Here is a 21,084-nt window from a genome sequence, read left to right on the forward strand (position 1 = left end):
TTTATTTAATTTTTGTTTATTAAAATCACATTTAAAAAAAAAAACACAGAGAGAAAAAAGAGCAAACCACACAATATTCTCCTCTTCTCTCTCTTCTTCTTCTTCTTCTTCGTCTTCTTCTTTCGCTTTGAATAGAGAGAGTCTCTCTCTTTAAGCACGAGCATCCGAAACGAAAGAAGAAAACATTCTTCACTCGTTCTCTCCTCTCTGTATCAAATTAGAATTTGCGTTCGTGAGATTCAGCTTGTAAGTTCTTCTCTTTATAGAGTATGCTTTTTAATTGGAAGATGATGATTTATATGCTATGAATCTCTTTTCTTCTTTATATAAGCTTTTGTGTTTAGTTTCTTAATACCAAAGTTTAATTCACCTTTTTTCTATTTAATAATAATATTTCTATTTATTTTTCTTGGTAATAATAATAAAAAAAAAGCTGAAGAAGCTGTCTTTTTTTATTTACTTAGATCCAGAAACATCCATGTTCTGTAATGATTCAAGATGTCACTGATTCGAATGTTGTGATTAATAACATCTCTTTAACGATCTCTCTCAATAGGGTGGAAGAGAAAGACAAGAGGAGGAGGATCCATCGCCATCAGATCTGCTTCATCTCGAATGGAAGAGGAGATGATGAATCATTGCTTAGAGGAATCCAAGAAGATGCGAACTATTGAGTGGTCTTAAGCAGACAAAACAGTTCGTTCCTAAAGCAGCAAAAAAACAAAAAGGTTCTTTTATTTTTCTCTGTGATGGAAGAGATGACTCCAGCAGTTGCAGTGACTCTCAGCTTAGCTAACTCTATATGTGACTCATCACCTGTCGACATCACTCAGCTCAAGAACGTTACCGACGCAGCTGACTTGTTACCTGATTCCACCATGGAGGAAGAACCCAAGAAAGGGTCCTGTGATGGAAGTGTTGTGGATGAAGACGAGGTGGAGGATACTAGTGCTGTCATAAGCGAAGGCTTACTAGTCGTTGACGCTGGATCTGAACTCACCTTGTCTATGGAGATAGATAACGGGAGAGTTCTCGCTAAAGCCATTATCCTAGGGGAATCAAGCATCGAGGAGGTTCCTACAGCTAAAGTTCTCATTCAGGACACTAAGATAGAAGATTGTTCAGGTGTGACAGCTTCAGAGGTTGTTATTAGGCTACCAGAGGAAAACAGTAATAACCACGTGGCGAAGGGGAGAAGCGTCTATGAGCTGGATTGTATCCCTCTCTGGGGAACGGTTTCGATTCAAGGTAATAGATCTGAGATGGAGGATGCTGTTGCCGTGCTGCCTCATTTCTTGAAGTTACCTATCAAAATGCTGATGGGAGATCATGAGGGTATGAGTCCAAGCCTCACTCACCTCACTGGTCATTTCTTCGGTGTTTATGATGGTCATGGAGGCTATCAGGTATGCTATAATGACAATAGTACTTAGTAATTGAAGGTTGTTGCACCTCTCTGAATGTTATTGCTCTTATAGGTTGCTGACTACTGTCGAGATAGACTCCATTTTGCTTTAGCTGAAGAGATAGAGCGCATTAAAGACGAGTTGTGCAAGAGGAACACTGGAGAAGGTAGGCAGGTGCAGTGGGAGAAAGTCTTCACTAGCTGTTTTCTAAATGTAGATGGTGAGATTGAAGGAAGAATCGGTAGAGCTGCTGCTGTTGTTGGTGGTTCTTCTGATGTGGTTCTTGAAGCTGTTGCCTCCGAGACTGTAGGATCAACAGCTGTGGTTGCTTTGGTTTGTTCATCACATTTAGTGGTTTCTAACTGCGGTGATTCTAGGGCGGTTTTGTACCGTGGCAAAGAAGCCATGCCCTTATCAGTTGATCACAAAGTAAGATTTGAGCTTCTTTCTTTAATCTTACCGACTTGATGAAGTTTTCTTGACGCCTCTTTACTGTTTCTTGCAGCCGGATAGAGAGGATGAGTATGCGAGAATAGAGAACGCTGGTGGGAAAGTTATACAGTGGCAAGGCGCTCGTGTGTTTGGTGTTCTCGCCATGTCTAGGTCCCTTGGTAAGCAATACTTCTCTTGATCACCACTAATGCATCTATGAATGGCTTATTAATATCATCTATGGCACATCACAAGCACTATACCATTAGATCCTTTGTTGTGTGTTTTCCTTCTCTGAACCATATTGCAGGTGACAGATACTTGAAGCCATATGTGATTCCAGAACCGGAAGTGACGTTCATGCCTAGGTCAAGAGAAGATGACTGTCTAATAATAGCCAGCGATGGTCTTTGGGACGTAATGAGCAACCAAGAAGTCTGTGAAGTAGCGAGGAAACGGATCTTGATGTGGCACAAGAAGCACGGTGCGCCGCCTCTAGCGGAGAGAGGCAAAGGAACGGATCCAGCTTGCCAAGCGGCGGCTGAGTACCTCTCGGTGCTTGCTCTTCAGAAAGGAAGCAAAGATAACATCTCCATCATTGTGGTTGACTTGAAAGCTCAAAGAAAGTTCAAGACCAGAGCTTGAATGAAGCTTGATGATGATTACTTTTTTTCTTTTTTACTGGGGTAAGTTTGCAGAATCTTCTTATATTTTAGATCGTAAGAGATCTAATTTCGACCTGTTTTTACTTATAATTTACTCAATATTGTAGTAAAGACTGAAGAAGATGGTGATGATGATGATGCATAGCTAATTATAAGTACATTCCTTTTTTTTTCTCTATGGAAACTTGGACTTATGTATTAAGAAGAAATAGGGCAATATAATGTTGATTTTCCTTCTTTCATTTTGGGTATTGAAGTAGATGAACATGTTGTAATGTTTTGTGATGTGGCTAATGAAACTGTAATTGAAACTATGCCACATTAACCCTTTTTGCCTTTTTTCTAACCTCTATAGATTAATGTCTTTTTATTCTGTAACTTACATATTGCATATAGAGAGGGCCAGAATGCTAGAGCTGTAGATAATGGTTTCTGAGTTGATGTTTGGTTTCATTTCCGTAATATATTGTTAGACAATGCACTGGTTGTCAACAAGTGGACGTGCCGGAGTGGTTATCGGGCATGACTAGAAATCATGTGGGCTTTGCCCGCGCAGGTTCGAATCCTGCCGTTCACGGTTTTTGTGTTTCGTTTCCTTTTTCTCATATTTTAATTGTTTCCATAGCTAAAAGGGTTAATATTTATTTATTTTTTTAACAAAGTGAACCAGACAGTGAAGGCAAAAATCTACTGTGCATTGTAATAGAATTTAGGTTTTTTGTCCACAATATAATCTAGATTATAGAAAGTTGATATCATTTTTAGATAATCTTCTTTTGCAGGGAAGAAAGCAAAAAAAAAATAACAAAAGGTTGATAATATAAATATTTGAAGTTGACGGTTGGGGCAACGATAGCGCCGGCTCTCTCCTCTTCGTTCCCCTTTGACCAGAAATGCTAATTATTAGAATCTTCGATAAATATAAAAATTTGAACACATATTTTATTCGAAATTACAAGTTAACATGCTAATTACGCCTTTAGTTTTCGTACAGAAAACGTGTTTAATAACACGTTATACATATACGACTACGTTGAACAATTTTGGCGTACCAATATGTATTTGCTTCATTTAATCCAGCTGTATCAAGAGCAAATATCTTTGTAATTTCATTTCCAACATTCACAAGCAAATTATCACCGTTTTCCAGCTTGTTTATCTAAAAAAATCATCATAAACAAGTTTCTTTTTTTGAAAAAAATATAACAAAAGTTTCTAGATACATCTCCAAATTCTCGTGGATTCACATCTTTTGCTACCAAGTTCAAACATGGTAGTACCATGTAAAGTGTAAACAGTGAGAAGAAGAAACAAAAAAACGTTATTATAAGAAGGGTAAAAGGGAATATATTTTGAAACTGTAAGTTGAATAGTTTCATTTTCATGGGTGACTTGGTAAAGGTGTAGTCAAGTACTAATTAGATCATTATACATTTTGTTCAAATATCTACTACGTTGAAATGTATCTGCACATGTAATTAATCGATAACATGAATAAAATATATGAAATGAAGAATTTTACACATAACTATCCTTATAAGTTATAACATATCTTGCAAGTAACATGTCTAACACTTCAAGACAAAAACATATTTATTTGCAAGGAAGGTGTTAAGTAAAGTAGTAATCCAGAAAGAAAAAAATCTAAACAGAAGAAGCAAAGCATATAAAGCAAACATTATTACAGCATCATTGAAACCAACAACTCCTCACAAAAAAAAAAAAAAAATCTTTTAAAATCCTAAACTCAAAATCCTAAAGGAAGCGTATGGAAGAAGTAGAAGATGGAGACGCGTCTACGCCGTTCTGGCTTCAATCCCGCCGCAATAACACTTACTTCCACCGCACCTCTAGTCTCGGCGGCCGCGCAACCACCGTCGCCACACAAGCATTCTTCGCCGGAGCCGCTGCGATCCTCATAGTCTACTTCATCATCCCTCCATTCTTCACCTCCGTTTCACAGTTTCTCCGACCGCATTTGGTCCGTAAAAGCTGGGACTATCTCAACTTCGTTGTCGTCCTCTTCGCCGTCATCTGCGGTTTCCTCAGCCGCAACACCACCGGTGACGACGAAAGCAATCACAACAAGGAAGAAGTCAGTAAAAACAAATTCTCGTCGATCATCGATCGAGGCAGTGTATCTAACGGTGATCAGTTTCGTGATCAGAGGGTGTACAAGAGGTATAGCAGTTTACGTAGTAGTAGCTCGTATCCAGATCTGCGGCTCAGAGGATTTGAATCCGATGAACGGTGGAGATTTTACGACGATACACGTGTAAGTCAATGCCGTTACGAGGCTTTAGATCCGACCAATCGAAATCAAGAAGATGGCGGCGGTTCTGATACTGAGAAAGTTGAGGTCGTTGCGACGGCGGAAGCTGAAGTAGTAGAAGAGTTAACATCGCCTTCTAATCCGCGGCCTCTGCCTTCTGCTCCGCCGTATCCTTTTCCTGCCACGCCGTCTCCGCCTCGTGCTCCTCCACCGTCGAAGCCGGCAAAGAGGAAGACAAAGAGAGTGTACCAAAATGTTGCTGCGGCGGCGCCTTTGATCACTCCGGTTCCAGCTCCGGCGATGGTGAATCAAAAGATTAGTAAACAGGAGAAAGGCGGAGCAAGTAAGGACTTTCTTGTTGCTCTACGGAGAAAGAAGAAGAAACAGAGACAACAGAGCATCGACGGTCTCGATTTACTCTTCGGCTCAGATCATCCATTCGACTATTCACCGCCGCATCCTCCGCCGCCGCCGCCTCCACCAAACCGGAACTATGAATCACGCTCATCAATGGCGAAGAGACACAATTCTCCATCAGAAGCAACTCAATTCATAGGCACTGGAAGCGAATCGCCGTTGATGCCAATCCCGCCGCCACCTCCTCCACCGCCGTTTAAAATGCCGGCGTGGAAATTCGTGAAGCGTGGAGATTACGTCAGGATGGTTAGCAACATCAGCATAAGCTCTGACGAACCTGATGATGATGATGATCACGATGTAGCTCAATCAAGCTCAGTGGGGAGCATGTTCTGTCCGAGCCCCGATGTGGATACCAAGGCTGATGACTTCATAGCGAGGTTCAGAGCTGGACTCAAGTTGGAGAAGATGAACTCCGTGAAAAGAGGGAGATCCAATTTAGGACCCGAACCCGAATCTTAAACGGGTTTATAAAATCCTTAAAAGGCCTAGGCCCATGTGTACAGACGTTGATTTCTCTTTTTGGAGTGTTTCATTCTTGATCGTGGATCCCTTTTTTTGGTGTGTATATGAAGTATATTATTGTGTTGTGTTTTTTCTCTCTTATATATTTTCGTCTACGAATTTTTGTATTTTGTATGTGGTGTATACAACTTTAGCCCGTCATAGCGATAACCGAACAATCTTTATATATTTTGTGAATTAGTTTCTCGAGCTTCTCCATTTTGGAGACCAAAACAAATCTGAAGAAGCCGAAGAAAGATGTGTTCTTCTTGATTGATTGTACTCGGTTTTCCACTTTGCTAAGGCCACTATCGACCCAATAGACTTACATCGATCTTTAACATTCATCACCATTTCATCTTTTATAGAAGGTTGTATTTGTATACTTTATAAAGATTCAACTTACATTTTGGACGCAGAATTTTATTTGGTTACTTAAGACATGGAAAATGTTCTGAACCAATAAAAGTGGATCTTACAAATAGGGAGCATTGTGGGGTGGACTAAAAACTAGGGTTGATTTAGCTAGCCCATGTACAATGTATACAACCAACATTAATAGAAATTTAATCCGATCATATTGTCCCAGCCCATCACGATGCTAAGGTACTTTTTGGAATCAGTTCCATGCCGAATACAACTTTTTTTTTTTTCCGTCTGGATAATTTTTAATTAAAGAAAACGGGCCAAGCCCAGATGAATACAACTTTTTCTTTGATGAATTAAAACTTTAGTATATAACTTTTCCCCCACAAAAATCTGTTGAAGAGAAATGATTAACGATGTATAAATTTCATATGTGGACCAAAAGAGTAATGTAGGTGTAATGCTAATTTCAGAAAAAAAAAACATTATTTGATATATAGATTTGAATCTCAAATTTATGACACTCACAATGTCACTTAAATGAAACAATTACTGCAGAAATGATTTCTGTTGATGTTTGGTGGTTTCTTGTTTTAGGACCACCACTGTTCATGCAATTTAGCATCTCAATGAAATGATAACCCTACCTACACAAAAGATATTCTTTATGCACAACAAAAGGCTGGAGGGATGGTGGAACTGTAAAAAAAAAGAATCATGCACAGGTGAGGTCACGTGAGTTTGTCTGAAAAGATCACGTGACTCATCTCTACACACACTGACTCCTGCTCCTTGTTTTCCTTCCAATTTCCAAACCTGTGTCCGCCCAACGACCGAAGGATATGGACACCACGTCATCTTATCCATAACAAACAAAAACAGATCCATTTTCTCTCTCTTCTCTCCTCCTTCTCAAAAAGATCTTAGCCGTCGATTACGATGACTATTTCTGTACCTTATCTATATCTCCGCCGTCGATCCTCTCCAAAAATGTCGTGACTGACACGTGTCACCTGCCAGCATCTGATTTTACGCAGAGCCTCCATACTTCCTTAAAAAGTGAAAAGCATTTCGTTACGAAAGATAAAACCGGATAAAACAAGCCGGTTTAGCTATACCGGAATCTCGATCTCGTTTCTTTACCGGAAAAAAAAAAAAACAGAACCCTAGTCTCGCTCTATAACAGTATAAGGTCGCATCCCATTTTCGTGCTAGCTTCTCTCTTCGTTTCTTTCTCTAACATCCGTCTGCTTATTGGATCATCTTCTCCGGCCAAAGGAAACGCCTTTTTTCGCGGCGAGACTGATTATAGGATGATCGTTCTCTGTTTCGGAATCGTTGAGTGATGTTGTTAGATCTCTCTGATCGTTTCCCATCAAAGACGTGGTTCCACAGGCGCAAAAAATGCCTAATCTAACCTTCTGAAAGCCTTTCCCTTTTTGATTACTCGGCGAATCTAATCTTTCCCCTTTTAGAAAGTTTTGGTCTTTCCTAACTCGGTTTGTAAATAGAGATCGAAAGCTTGTTCCTTTTTGTTCTGGGTCTGTGTTAAAGAAGCTGGCGAAGATGAATCTCAGTACGGCCGAGGAAGAATCGTCGTCGTCGGCGCAAGAGATTCACATCCCTGCTGACATCAACTGGGAGATGCTCGACAAGTCAAAGTTCTTTATACTAGGAGCGGCTCTCTTCTCAGGGGTCTCTGGAGCTCTCTACCCAGCTGTCTTGATGAAGACTCGGCAGCAAGTTTGTCATCACTCTCAGGGCTCTTGCATCAGAGGTGCGTTTACTCTCGTCAGACACGAAGGCTTGAGAGGGTTGTATAGAGGGTTTGGCACTTCTCTGATGGGAACCATCCCTGCACGTGCCTTGTACATGACGGCGTTGGAGGTTACCAAGAGTAGCGTAGGCTCTGCTGCCGTTGGGTTAGGTTTTACTGAGGGTAAGGCTTCCGCTGCTGCTAATGCCGTTGGTGGGTTAACGGCTGCGATGGCTGCTCAGCTTGTTTGGACGCCTGTTGATGTGGTGAGCCAGAGGCTTATGGTGCAAGGAAGCAGCGGTCTTAGGTGTTGTGATTACGTTAACGGGTTCGATGCTTTTAAGAAGATCGTTCGAGCTGATGGAGTTAAGGGGTTATACAGAGGGTTTGGGATATCGATTCTGACGTATGCTCCGTCTAATGCGGTTTGGTGGGCGTCTTACTCCGTTGCGCAGAGGATGGTTTGGGGTGGAGTTGGGTGTTATGTTTGTAAGAAGGACGGAGAGAGTGGGAACGCGATGAAACCGGACTCGAAGACGGTGATGGCTGTTCAGGGAGTTAGTGCTGCGATTGCTGGGAGTGTTTCTGCTTTGATTACAATGCCGCTGGATACAATCAAGACGAGGTTGCAGGTTCTTGATGGGGAAGATAGTAATGGGAAGCGTGGTGGACCGAGTATTGGACAGACGGTGAGGAACTTGGTTAGGGAAGGTGGATGGACAGCTTGTTATAGAGGGTTGGGACCGAGATGTGCTTCAATGTCAATGTCTGCAACGACTATGATCACTACCTACGAGTTCTTGAAACGGCTTTCGGCTAAGAACCATGACGGGTTTTACTCTAAATCATAGTGTTAACAGCAGCTCAGAGAACCACATAGAAGAATCTTTTATGAGAAATGTCATTTATTTTTCTTACTTGTCTTTGCTGTTCTGTTCTGCTCTTTCCTTTGTTTCCAGTCATATTGTAAGGAATGTGTTCAAAGTCAGTTGTTTCTAAATAAAGAAATGTTTATTCCCACATTTAGCCTTGGACTCCAGGTTTGGATCGGTTCACCATAACCGCGCTACTAAACCGGTATGATAAATTATGACTTGTAAGACTTTGTTGGACGAGACTTGATTTGGCAATATGTTAGAATCAGCAAGTCATGAATCACTTTTGGAAATTGATTAACAGGTTTGATTGTGACTTTATATAATTGAAAATGCTGTCTTTTGTTTTTTTGTATGATCATTGTTAGTGTTTCAGGAACACAAGTTTGTATCTGTCGCATAAGTCAACGACTCATGGAGCAGAATCTTACGTTTCTTCTTACCGTATTCGAAATAATTTTATAGGAAATAATTGGTTAACAGACGGCTTTGATATTTTATTCATGAACATGTCCAAGAAATGGTAATATTATCAAGTATCTTAGGTGTGTGATGACATCTTCTCAAACTGATAAATGAGACTCAAAAGTAGAATGTTTCAACCTCTTTTTTTTTAATTCAAGTTTACCGAATAAAAAAGTAGATTCTTCATTAAATGTTTATCAAAAACATTGTCAACTAGATTGCAAAATATTCAGAAATGTATCTTACACGTCCACGGAGTGGAATGCAGAATCTGTTTTTTTTTCTGTTTTTATTAATCATGTTCATACAAAATCAAAGCATAGTTTACACAAGAGATAGTAAGGGAAGATTAAAAGTGTGTTCCAAACTGAAGATTGCGGTGGTTCTTGTTCTTGTTGTGATATTTTAACACATACATAAAGTGAAATTGAAACATAAAAAAGTAACAACAAGCAAGAGAACTAGTAGTAGTAGCCAAGGATGACTTCCCCTTTAGGTGGGAAACATTGAAACAGCACCAAAAGATCCAATGTCTCAGATATGGACAGAGAAATGGTGCAACTCCCCACCTCCATGCATGTCATTGGACTGACCATGAACAAGCATAGCTCGGTTAGTCTGAGTTGGGATTGGGAAACCTGAAAACTGGAATTCAGTGTGTCCGAAGATATCAGCACCGTCGGAAACACATGTAACGTCAGAGCCAGAAGTGGTTGAGCCGCCACGGTCTTTGTTGTGCTGCAGCATATGAGCTTTGAATCTAGACATGTTTGCCTGTTGGACCGACTTGTCACGTTCTTGCTCTTTAGCAGCAACCTGTTCGGATTCTTGAAGAAGTTTTTTGGTGTTGAGGAATCTTCCACCGGATCCTCTTGGCCTTTTAAGAGCATGGACATGTCGAGATTCATGAAGATACGGCTGTTGCAGTAAAGAAAAAGACAGAGATGAGCATAGCTTTCTAAATGAGAAGCTGTTGTTGGTTCCTTATTATACCTTTCGGGCTTTGATTAGTTTGTTCTGAGCCTCAAGCTTGGCGCGTTGCTGCCTCCTCCTCATGATAGCATGGTATTGCTTCGCATTGACAAAGACTGGCTCAGCTTCAGTGATCTCCACTGGTAGTGCAACTCTACCAGGAACCATACCCACCATTTGGGGATTGCATGTCTGCAAAAGAGATAAAGAGACTTGTGATCACTGCAAAGCATGGCAGAAGAAGAAAGTATACTAAAGAAAGGTCTTACTAACCGGTGCATGTGGAAGATAAGGTGTAGCTAACAAACCACCATATTGTGGATCAGCATAGTGAAATGAGAAATTAGCCTGCACCATGTATGATATAAGGTATCAGTCCACCATCAGATGATTGCTATTATCACAAATTAAAGACTCACAAGTACCTGCGTAGGAGCAAAGTGCATGTTAGGGAATCCTGTCATTGCGCCTGACTTAGTATGAGTCGCAGATACCTTCCGCTGAGTTTCTTCAGGTCCTAGACAAGAAAATGAGAGAGATGATAATATGATTAATTCTCTTGTAAATAACATGAGTATTGAAGATATACCAAACAGTCTAATATCTGATAAGCAATGAAGATCTTACCAAAACATCAAGCAAGAGTCAATATGTACAACCAGATATTCGTTGAGAACTGACCTGATTTGGTTGAAAAGGAGATTTGTCTGGAGGAATTATGATCTCCACTACTAGCAACTTCAGTGTAAGACTGACAAGTGGACTGAGTTGAAGGTGAATCCTGGTCTTGAAAACTGATTTGCTTTGTGGTATGCATATGTTCAGTCCTTGCATCCACCACCTTCAAGCTTAGGGGGTCATTTGGAATCATACCACCCCATGAGATGCTAGTGTTCAGGTATGGCAAAGTGGAACCTTTCTTACTCATCTGATGCCTAACGTCAATCAAGCTATTCACACAAGAATGATGAAGAAGACCTACATAAAAAAAAAAAAAAAAAAAGATTAGACTATTTGGACAAAGATGATATTAAACATAAAAGAAAATCCTTTAAAACCTAGAAATAAATATAAAAGAGAGACTTAAAAAGTTTCTAAATTGATATAAACGAACTCTGATTCGACAGTACTATCTTGAGTAAAACCAAATCGAGACGATTGGACGAAATTAGAAATTTTCCGACCAAGAAACAAAACATAAGTTGTGACAGTCATCACTTTTGGCAAAAAAAAAAGGCGTTGACTTGAGATGAAAGGATTACCAAATCAGTAAAACAACATCAATCTCACGCCACAAGACAGATACACCAAAAAAGGGGAAAACTTTGACAGAGAGATTAAACACCAAAGCCTTTCAAACAAGAGATTACAGATACAGAGGGGAGATTAATAGATAGATAGATAAAGAGAAAACCTTTTTGAGAATTAGATGAAACGAAGATGAAGAAAGGACACAGACTAGTTTTGCATGTCTCCTTGTCTTCTCTCTTTCTATGAAACTCAGTGAATCAGAGTGTGTCCGTATTATCTTCTTGTGCTTTCTTCGTCTCCGTCGATTTGTTTCTCTCTCTCTCTTACCTTTCCTGGGAAACCACCATGTCCATGAGCAGCACTTTCACCTTCTTCTTCTGGTTCATTATTATTGTCTTTAAGTGCTTTAATTATTCATTTTAATAAGAGCTTAATTCGCTTTAACCAACACACACAGAATCAAAAAAAATACTTTTTTCTTTTTAAAAAATGAACATTTTTAATTATTTGAAATCGTCCCAACTATTTCAGATTCCTAAATTCCTAAAAATGAAAATTTAATATTCGGAAAATTCTAAAACTATACTATATTTAAAAACAAATGATAATGCAACTAAAATGATTCTTAACTCTAACAAATTAGTTTAGCAATTTAACTTTTTCTGTTTAATCACTTTAGCAATAATGTATTAGTAACTTTTCCCCCATTTTATATTTCGAATATAATCGTTTTTTTTTCTTGTTGTTGCTGGATGATGTATTCCTAATTAATCTAATCTAGTAGTGAAGCCAAAAAGTATAAGCTATCTTGGCCACGTTAAGCTAAGTTAGTATATTAATTAATTTGATATTTAGCTTTTTGTCCAAAGTGTGTTGTCGTTTCCAGACAATGAAGCTTTTAAATTTGTGTGAACCGTCCTTAGGTCTTTACTTAGTCTTTAGCCGCCTCTTAACTTTCATCTTGGGGATAATGTTTCAGTTTGTATCAAGTTGATAGACTTATTATTATAACCAACTTCCTTGAGTATAGTAATTAAGGAAAGTGTAAGCATGCAAAATGAGATAGGAATAAGGATTGTATTATACTAAAACTTGGGTTGAGTTCTTAATCAAGCACCTAACCTTCTTCTTTTTGGGTAATGAAATAAAGCTTAAGTGCAAGTCAAGCATAGTGTTATGCCTTCTTTGTCCTTTGAACAACCAAAACATAATAATTGCTACTTCGTCGTTTACTTAATTTGTTTTTGTTGTTAACAATTTATTAAACTTTTAATTCTATGTCTATAGGCTTTGAGTCCTTAACTGATTCATGAGAACTTGGACACGTGGGTATTGGAGCACTCATCCCCCAGGGACCAAAATCAAAAGTGATCTACCTTTCTTTGGACCAAATTCATAAGATACAAAGAGAAAGCTGGTAGTATTATAGAAGTCATAAAAAAGAAAAGCTGAACCAGAGCAACTAAGAAATATCAACCACAAAGTGGTAGTCTAGTGGTAGATAGATCTTAGAATTGCCAAGTAACCTAAATTCGAATGCATTCCAATACATATTACCTTATGACTACTTGGATATAGACTTATTCTACAATCTATTTAAATACCCAGAAGTAAGAGTCCATATGTATACTGCACCACCTTTTTATGGATCTGAGATTACCAAAGGTTTAAAAAGAAACTAGTAATATCAAATCCTTAATTTTATATTGTCTCACTAAGTGATGAGTAGGTGAAGCACTCTACAATATTGCTTTCGCTTCCAAAGGCGTATGTATGTTTTAGTCGTTAAGAACATAACTCTTGTCGCGTTGGTTAAAATTTGCGTGTCTCCATCTTTTTAAGAGCACTGTCTGGTGATTTTACCAAAGCCAAGAAAGCAAGATAATTGATGCTCTATGTTGATATATTATAGTCAAACGAGTAACTCGCTGGGTGTAGATAGAAGCGGGGTCCAGCCTTTGAGATATGTGAAGCTATTCAACTCTTCTCTCAATCTGCATTTAACCAGCAACACACACCACAGGCTATCTTTGGATCACTCTTCCTCCGTGCTGCCAGAGTCTGTGGTTTTCTTTTTAAGTATGAACCATAGAAGAAAGAGAACATGTAATCCTTGAAAGATAGACTTCGTTTAATTTGTAGAACAAATTGTAATTGCGCATTAACTGATCGAAACTCTAAAAAAGGAAGATGATGAACATATAGTATCTGAATGAGAAGAATATGAATATGTAGTATGTGTGTGATCTTGCTAAACCCTCAAAATGTATAGAATTTTCAGAAGAATCAATGTGAACTAAGCCGACTAATAATAAATAATATTTAACTATATCAAAATATTAACAGTAATTTATATAAATTACTGTTTTTGAAATAATTATCAATAAAAATTACGGATCTGGATATCCAGACTAAAAAAGCAAGATATCCGGATCTGGTTTCGGTTTTGACGAATTCAACATTTTATTATCCGGATTCGGATCCGGCATTCTAAATATCCGGATTTTCGGAGCGGATCCGGATTGTATCTCGGTTCGGATAATAATTCGAAGCCTATATAGAACACTGGCTATACTTATTTGAAAGATGCGCTGCGTCGCAGAGAAACAGAAACATGGTAAAACGCTTGCTGAATATAAGTACAACTGCTTAGTGAAACTTCCGTAACTTTGAGATATAAAAGTATTTGTGATAAATTGATCATGTTGGAAGCTAGGAAAAAGGTTGTAACATTTGACTTTTGTTTTATTATTGTGGTTTGTGGGTGTTGTCATTGGGAGGTAATGCTTGCAGGATATTGAAATAAATTCAATGCAATGACATGGTTCAAAAATCTCACACGTCTTCATATTTCCGATGACAACATCTTTCACATTAGAAATCTCAGTACCCGACTCTAAGAGATAACGGGAGCCAAAATGCAAAGATAGTTCCTGGATCATGTTTCAGTTGAACCAATCGTATCAGCCAGGATCTTTGTGGGCTGTTTTTCTCAATCAAAAGGCATACAAACAAAAACAATGTTGTATGAATGAAAACTCAGACCGACCCTTTTTCAATTACAAAGGTAAAACGTTCCCAAACAGCTACTGACAAATCAACCAAGCCAACATAAAATAACCCACGAGACTTGTACGAGGAACAAATAAATAATATAGAAACAATGGTTGAATAACAACAAGACCACAAAGAACAAACAAATGCAGAATGGAGTTAGCAGATTTGCCCAAACCATGTAACATAATTTACTGAGTATGACCTTTTTCATTGATCAGCGTTAAGGGCTTTGGAGATCCATTCTGACACTGCGGCTTCAGTTTCTGAATCCATTTTTGGACGTAGAGACAATGGAGTCACAGAGACCTGTCATTACAAAAAGGGCAAGTATTTGGATTAGAATCAAGAACTTCACCAGAAAAATTCTATATCATGATGATCCGAAGGGTTGATTCAGAAAAGAGCATATATATGATCATGCCAACTTACAAAACCATCTTCTAGAGCCTTGATATCCAAATCTTCATCCGTATGTTCTTCATTTTTAGCCACAAACTGCACATAAACATAGTCAGGACTCAGGATCAAAGACTAAATATCCAAAAGGGTTTATGAAGAGAACGGAGTTCAAAATTTACAATACCTCTAGGCGGAAGTATTTCTTAACACGGCTCTCAGTTTTAGGAGCAACACCAACCGATTCAATCTCCACAATACTCTTCTTCTGCGTTGTAAAACGACGTGCCGCTCCCTGATATTGCCAGATATCTTAGTTCAGTATCTAGTTAACTAATCTTGGACCTGAACCAAAAACTAACATAGAAATAACAGAGCTGCGGATTAAAATATTTGAATAGTAAAGAGTTAACTCACAGCAGCTGAAGCATCTCTGCCAAGCTGGGCAAGCTGAGCTCCTAGGCTTTGTTGGTTGGACATGAAGTTCCCAGCACCAGGGTGACGGTTAGCTGAAACAGCTTGCCAACTATGACTCTGCCTCCACATGCTTTGTTTTGTCACCTTGAAACCCTATTCATATGTAAACGAAACATCAACCTCCCTAAACCATTGGCTAGTGAGACTCTAATTATCACCAAAAAAAAAAGAACATGCTTGCATCAGTAACCTTGTTTGATGAGGGTGATGTTGGAATTTCTATGTTGAGAGAGCAGTCTTTAGGGAAAACTCCTTTCTCAATGTCTCTGATAGTTGCGTTAATCAGAGGTAAACAGACACCAACAGCCTCCTTAAATTCACTTTCTTTGCTTTCACCTTTCTTCCTATAAACAATCAGAAAAAGTAAATGGCCAACACGTCCACATATATAGCAGTATGCATTCCCAATTTCCCATGATTAAAACTCACCAGTTCAGTGATATTGACAAAGAGGGTACTCCAGAAACCAAAGCCTCCTTGGCTCCAGCTACTGCACCGGAGTAGAACCTGAAGGAGGATTCTCCCATCAGGAAAACACATAGCTCCATGGACAGACAAGGAATATATAAAAAGACAAAAACACCTACATTTGATTACCACAGCTTGATCCCTGATTGATTCCACTAATCACCTGAAGAAAATAAGCAGAAATTACAAGATAGTACCATAACATCTCAATGATGATTAAAAAAATACTAACCAGTATTGGTTTAGACCAAGCGAAAAGCGCTCCTGATAATCCTAACGAGATGCAGTCCACAGGAGTCCCTGAGACAACCACAATCAATGAATCTTTCCTTCCAACAAAAAGACTCAAACTTTCAGATTATAAAAACCTTCCTTTGTCAAAGTTTATAGATGTATTCAATATCCACAAACCTGAAACTTCAAAGGCGGTGGCACCTTTGATAATAACCGAACTCGCAGCGATGGTTTCTCCAGGAGTCATAGAATGAGAAGAAACCGATTTATCCCTGCGCACATTCCAATTCACAAGCTTTACCAAAAGTTCCAAACTTTTAAACAAGAAGACGAACAAATCAACAATCGAAAGCGTACGTTTGAGGAGCACAGACGTGGACATTGTAGAGCCCTTCGCTAACCAAAGCCTCAACGAGAGAGAGGAGTCCAGGCGAATCAATCCCATCTCCATTCGTGACTAAAACGATGGGTCTTGAGTCCTCATCGATCTCCTCCTTGGCCGCAACAGAAGTGGAGGGAGCCTCCTCCGACGGAGATGCATCGCTGCCTCCTTTTCTCTTGGAAAGCACGTCTTGGAGATTGGAGACAAGCGCGGCAGACAAGCCGTTGTTCTTCGAGGTCATCGTATTAGAGAAGAGAGATGAGGTGTGGGCGTCTGTTGTTGAATGAATCAAAAAACTCTAGTGAGGAGGAAGGGGAAGACGAAGAAGAAGGGGATTGGAGAGAGAGAGCGGGTCTAACGGAGGAAAGAGAGATAGAAAGCTTGAGGGAAGAGATTACTTTGTGAACTGTACTTTGTCCTAAGTAAAATTTAATTTATAATTATGCATTAAGACATAAAGAGATTAATGTTTTTTTCCTTCTTGTAATTACGGTCAAAAAGGATGAAACATGTTATAAAAAATGGTCCGCATCTCATAGTTATTGCATATATTAAAAGTTATTGGAAAAAAAATATAGTTTGAACCGACAGCATTATAGTAACATGTTGGTTGAAGATTGAAACTGTTAATTGTGTTTCTAGATCATATGCTTTATGCTACTGAAATGTTTATTATTAATATATCAAAAATAGCTTTGGTTGATTCAGTTAATTTTTAGTCCCGTTATGTTATCAAATGCTTTATTATTGAGTTGGGTTATAGTTTTCATTAAATTAGAAGTTTATAGCGGATAGCATTTCTAAATTTGTGGATTTGGTAGCTTTTATTCCAGCTAATAATTGATTTTTGCTAGGTACGCTTGCATACTATACTCTATTAATGACATAAATTATTTTAGAACTGATTATGAGTGAGAAATTGATGTAGGGTCTAAAGGTCAACAAACTAATTAGAAGATTAAGATGATTGTGATCTCTCTAATCATAAAATGTCAAACGTTAGCGAGCTCCTTTGATTTTTTTGATTAGTTGGAAACTTGGAATGGGGTGATCGTCACGTCGTGATCATTGTGTGAGTAACTAATATCGATTTTATATTAATTGATTCAAATGAAAACATGAACTGTTGTAAAGTATACCTTCTGGTCCTTATCCACTGTCCGCTTAAACAAATTCAAAAACTTTATACATTTCTTCAAGTGATGGGCTCTCTTTTGCCTTTAATTAGACTTTGGATCTTTAACAGTTGGCTACGAATATTTTTAGAACTTTACAGACATAAAATGAGTATTCTGTAATTGCTCTATTGTAAAACTTCGAAATTAAGAATAGCCCATTTGAATATTTTCCAAGCTAAAAAGGGTATTAGGCCTAATTAACTGATTAGTGGGCCGAATAAATCATCTAAGGCTACATACTATTTTAACTTTTCCTAAATTTATACTAACTACTAAATTCTATAAATAAATGTCATCAGACTATAATATATATTATTATTTGCGAATTGATTTTGAGTATACATAGATTTTGAAATTCAATTTAGTATTCAAACTTTCACGTTAAAGTTAGAGTGGATAATATCGTTTATATATTTAATGAATAAAATATATAAATTAGTTAAAAATAAAAATGAATTTAATTTTGTTTGTTAAAATAAGAGATTAAAATAATAATAAAAATTATCTAAAATCGAAATATTATATTTTAAACAAAGTTTATTTTTTAACTAAAAAACAGTTCAATTTTTTTTGTCTTTTTATTTATTTAATAATAAAATTTAGAAGTAATTCCAAAAAAATAATAGAAATTAGAAATGATGTTAAATATTCTAAGGCAAAACAAAATATATGAATTTGAAGAACCAACCAGACTCGAAAAAGTAATAGTGAACCAAAACTGAAACTAATTAAATACATGAATGATTTAAAACTTTGATATCTGAAGAATCTGAATCAAATCCGACCAAAACGAAATATTTTGAGTATCTGAAGATATATAAATCACAATTATATACTTAAATATATTAGTTATTTTAAATTGAATATCTAGAAAATCTTCAAAATAATTTAATATCTAAAAATTACCAAAAATAGTCACAAGTAAATATCTAAAAATAGCTAAAAGCTTCAAAACACCAGAAATATTAATAATACCTATTTGTTATCCACTCAAATATCCAAATCGAACCAATTTTGATGTTAATTTTAGTATTTAGTCTTATGTAATTCTAATATATATGTTTTTGAGGATTTTAAATATATTTGTATATTTCTCTTTTTTACATAATTTAATGGGTATCTAAACCTAAATTGAACCCTTAATGATCTGAATCAAATATAAACCAAAATTTATAAATATATGAATAGGATTAAAATCTTTAGCTTCTAAAATCCAAAACCTGGATAGACCGTACCAAACCCGAATAGATACATGAACATTCACCCCTAAATCTTTCTTACAACAAAGCACCAAAACCATAATTGGTTTACTACATTGTCTTAGATAGTGTTTATATATAAATAATTATTAGTTTATATAACATATATATAATATTGCAAAATGATCATCTTACTATTTTTTCAAATACATTATCTTATATAAATTATATATCATAAATTTATTATGCTTGATAATTTCTTAAATATCTGGGTATAGAGTTTTATTTTACTTGGAGGATTTTTATTTTTATAAACTTCGAACAATTTTTCCATCGTTTTGTCATCTATGGAATATTATTAAAATTAAATGATATCATCGAAAAGCTAAAGGAATTATCAAATTTTCTATCAATAAAATTGAAAATAGAACGAACGAACAGAAACAAGCTAGTCATATATATAAAACTAAATCAGAAAATCAAATAGGTTACAACTTTATTGACTTTTTAAATTGAGGTTTTGAATGGTAACGCTTCTACAAACACTACACCCTAATTAATCATAACAAAAATCTTTATATATATATATATATATATATATATACATTTTTGTTACTATTAGAACCACACTACAGTTTATCCGTATATTACTATTGGGAACCCAAAGAATTCGGATTAATATTAATATTTAGCCCTTGCCTCGTTCGTCTTAAACAAAAACAGGAATGGTTTTGACTTTACTTCATAATTGTAAACAAATAATACTATGACATACAAGAAAATTAAAAATCTATTTGACTTTTTTTATAATCCGGCAAACCAAGGTCCACCCGACTAGTTACTTAGGAATCATTTTATCATTGTTAAAAAACCTGACTGTTCTCAAAAAATAATTATATATCTATGTCGACTGATAGCACAAACAGATAAATCTGAATTTGACATGATTTGATTCTAGAATGCTTAACACATTTCCAAAAAAAAAAAAACACTGTAGCAGTCTGCTACGGATGTGTGACTCGGTAAAGTATAGTAGTATACGTTACTTACGTTACGGCTTACGAACTCAGTGACTGCACGACAATATCGTATAAAATACGTTAGAAATTTTCAACGACAATTAAATATATAATTTAGCAGACAAATTATATTGATTTTTAAGGTACGATAAAAGTATCCAAATCTCCGGTATATGTGACGTTGCATGCATTAGACAGAAATTAAACTATTACTTTGAGAAAAAAAACAAATGTAGAACGATTCTAGGCGATTTCGAATAACTCGGTTTTTATTTTTTAAACGTTCATTTCACGGTGTCTAGGACGACGTTCGGCACGTAAAGAACCATGTTTTCCATATGATCTCAGGCACATATCATGGACAATTGGACACGTATTTTATTTTTATTTTTGAGTTGAATATACTTCTTAAAACAAATATATTAACGATAGCTCGAAATTTATAATATATGTTTAATGGTTTTTAAATTTCCAAGAAATGTTATCTAAGAAACTAGCCTAAAACACAAAGTGGGCGGCTGGACTAAGTTTTATGATAAAATAAAGAACGTAGATTTAAAAAGTATAGTTTCAGCATGAAATTTATCGATATCTTATGAGTCGTCAAATTATTTTAACAAACCTACTTATCATAACAGAAAAAAGGATCACTGATCTTTACATTTGACTGCAAAATTAATAATTTGTACGTTCAAACAGAACAAGATAAAAAATTATACCTAAGACACGTTATAGCTAATTTAACTATTTGGCCTTTCGTTGACAAAAAAAAAAAACTATTTGGCCTTTCATTCCATTTCCACTAGTTAATTGAACTTTTCACATGAACTGGAGACCTAATGAATAAAATGAGCATATTCTTTTTAGGTTTATCCTAATTGTAATTTTATACCGTTACGACAATTCACAATAATGTTATTCAAAAATATAATGTGGGTTTTTGCTTATTATAAATAAAAGTAATTTGTTTATGTCCAAAAAATAAATAATTTGTTACTCATTTTTGGTACACTTGTCAAATGCAATCAAACTGAAAAAAAATCCCAAAAGAGAAAATAAATAAATCATGAACACTAACTACACACGTGGTTATAAAAAGCTTTGCTCGATATATATCAATTACCAAAATAAACACATTAAAAGCTTGAAGCAGTAGTATACACCACAAAAAAAATGAACTCAACTTCTTAGATAAGGAGGGCGGGTGGGCCAAATATATGACGAATTTTTTTTAAAACAGATAGAAAATCACGAGACGTACGTATAATATTTTAAAAGTACAATATATTAATT

The 21,084-nt window shown here is 36.5% G+C and overlaps 5 protein-coding genes and 1 non-coding gene across 9 annotated transcripts; 4 read left to right on the forward strand and 2 right to left on the reverse strand.

Moving 5' to 3' along the window:
- Positions 1 to 16: 16 nt before the first annotated feature.
- Positions 17 to 2,833, forward strand: LOC103831782 (protein phosphatase 2C 16). 3 transcript variants are annotated; one of them, XM_009107697.3, is made up of 6 exons: positions 17 to 246; positions 557 to 1,406; positions 1,479 to 1,835; positions 1,912 to 2,017; positions 2,149 to 2,524; positions 2,616 to 2,833. In XM_009107697.3, exons 2-5 carry the CDS (start codon positions 750 to 752, stop codon positions 2,481 to 2,483), a joined length of 1,455 nt encoding a protein of 484 aa, XP_009105945.1. In that variant the 5' UTR covers positions 17 to 246; positions 557 to 749; the 3' UTR covers positions 2,484 to 2,524; positions 2,616 to 2,833. The 3 variants fall into 3 exon arrangements, with proteins under 3 accessions (XP_009105945.1, XP_009105944.1, XP_009105943.1); XM_009107696.3 differs by having other exon boundaries at positions 2,611 to 2,832; XM_009107695.2 differs by having other exon boundaries at positions 2,149 to 2,778.
- Positions 2,834 to 2,998: 165 nt separating this feature from the next.
- On the forward strand, positions 2,999 to 3,080 carry TRNAS-AGA. Its single transcript has one exon. It is a non-coding gene; the product is annotated as a tRNA-Ser (tRNA).
- Positions 3,081 to 3,093: 13 nt separating this feature from the next.
- Positions 3,094 to 5,885, forward strand: LOC103831783. The gene has a single exon (XM_009107698.3). The coding sequence runs from the start codon at positions 4,272 to 4,274 to the stop codon at positions 5,652 to 5,654; it is 1,383 nt and encodes a 460-aa protein (XP_009105946.2). The 5' UTR covers positions 3,094 to 4,271; the 3' UTR covers positions 5,655 to 5,885.
- Positions 5,886 to 6,510: 625 nt separating this feature from the next.
- Positions 6,511 to 8,840, forward strand: LOC103831784 (solute carrier family 25 member 44). Its single transcript, XM_009107700.3, has one exon. The coding sequence runs from the start codon at positions 7,629 to 7,631 to the stop codon at positions 8,667 to 8,669; it is 1,041 nt and encodes a 346-aa protein (XP_009105948.2). The 5' UTR covers positions 6,511 to 7,628; the 3' UTR covers positions 8,670 to 8,840.
- Positions 8,841 to 9,384: 544 nt separating this feature from the next.
- On the reverse strand, positions 9,385 to 13,144 carry LOC103831785 (nuclear transcription factor Y subunit A-3). The gene is made up of 6 exons (XM_009107701.3): positions 11,545 to 13,144; positions 10,812 to 11,108; positions 10,556 to 10,647; positions 10,404 to 10,478; positions 10,152 to 10,322; positions 9,385 to 10,076 (listed from the first exon to the last, which is right to left on the reverse strand). Exons 2-6 carry the CDS (start codon positions 11,056 to 11,058, stop codon positions 9,693 to 9,695), a joined length of 969 nt encoding a protein of 322 aa, XP_009105949.1. The 5' UTR covers positions 11,059 to 11,108; positions 11,545 to 13,144; the 3' UTR covers positions 9,385 to 9,692.
- A 1,186-nt stretch (positions 13,145 to 14,330) lies between these two features.
- LOC103831786 (5'-nucleotidase SurE) lies at positions 14,331 to 16,885 on the reverse strand. 2 transcript variants are annotated; one of them, XM_009107702.3, is made up of 10 exons: positions 16,371 to 16,814; positions 16,191 to 16,285; positions 16,012 to 16,079; positions 15,899 to 15,942; positions 15,741 to 15,818; positions 15,502 to 15,655; positions 15,252 to 15,404; positions 15,022 to 15,129; positions 14,868 to 14,933; positions 14,331 to 14,744 (listed from the first exon to the last, which is right to left on the reverse strand). In XM_009107702.3, the coding sequence occupies exons 1-10, from the start codon at positions 16,634 to 16,636 to the stop codon at positions 14,646 to 14,648; spliced, it is 1,131 nt and encodes a 376-aa protein (XP_009105950.1). In that variant the 5' UTR covers positions 16,637 to 16,814; the 3' UTR covers positions 14,331 to 14,645. The 2 variants fall into 2 exon arrangements, with proteins under 2 accessions (XP_009105950.1, XP_033130930.1); XM_033275039.1 differs by having other exon boundaries at positions 14,345 to 14,744; positions 15,899 to 16,079; positions 16,371 to 16,885.
- Between the last annotated feature and the right edge of the window lie 4,199 nt (positions 16,886 to 21,084).

This window comes from Brassica rapa, chromosome A07, assembly GCF_000309985.2.
Source record: "Brassica rapa cultivar Chiifu-401-42 chromosome A07, CAAS_Brap_v3.01, whole genome shotgun sequence".
NCBI classification, from domain to species: Eukaryota; Viridiplantae; Streptophyta; class Magnoliopsida; order Brassicales; family Brassicaceae; genus Brassica; species Brassica rapa.

Bases quoted from the DNA above. Each gene is read 5' to 3' on its own strand.
- LOC103831784 (XM_009107700.3), top strand. From the start codon at position 7,629: ATGAATCTCAGTACGGCCGAGGAAGAATCGTCGTCGTCGGCGCAAGAG.
- LOC103831783 (XM_009107698.3), top strand. From the start codon at position 4,272: ATGGAAGAAGTAGAAGATGGAGACGCGTCTACGCCGTTCTGGCTTCAA.
- LOC103831782 (XM_009107697.3), top strand. From the start codon at position 750: ATGGAAGAGATGACTCCAGCAGTTGCAGTGACTCTCAGCTTAGCTAAC. The intron at 1,407-1,478 runs GTATGCTATAAT...TTGCTCTTATAG, and splicing joins ATGGTCATGGAGGCTATCAG to GTTGCTGACTACTGTCGAGA. The intron at 1,836-1,911 runs GTAAGATTTGAG...TGTTTCTTGCAG, and splicing joins CCTTATCAGTTGATCACAAA to CCGGATAGAGAGGATGAGTA.
- LOC103831786 (XM_033275039.1), bottom strand. From the start codon at position 16,636: ATGACCTCGAAGAACAACGGCTTGTCTGCCGCGCTTGTCTCCAATCTC. The intron at 16,286-16,370 runs GTACGCTTTCGA...GAATGTGCGCAG, and splicing joins CACGTCTGTGCTCCTCAAAC to GGATAAATCGGTTTCTTCTC. The intron at 16,080-16,190 runs GTTTGTGGATAT...TGGTTGTCTCAG, and splicing joins CACCGCCTTTGAAGTTTCAG to GGACTCCTGTGGACTGCATC.
- LOC103831785 (XM_009107701.3), bottom strand. From the start codon at position 11,058: ATGAGTAAGAAAGGTTCCACTTTGCCATACCTGAACACTAGCATCTCA. The intron at 10,648-10,811 runs GTCAGTTCTCAA...TTTCTTGTCTAG, and splicing joins CTCCTTTTCAACCAAATCAG to GACCTGAAGAAACTCAGCGG. The intron at 10,077-10,151 runs GTATAATAAGGA...TTACTGCAACAG, and splicing joins AACTAATCAAAGCCCGAAAG to CCGTATCTTCATGAATCTCG.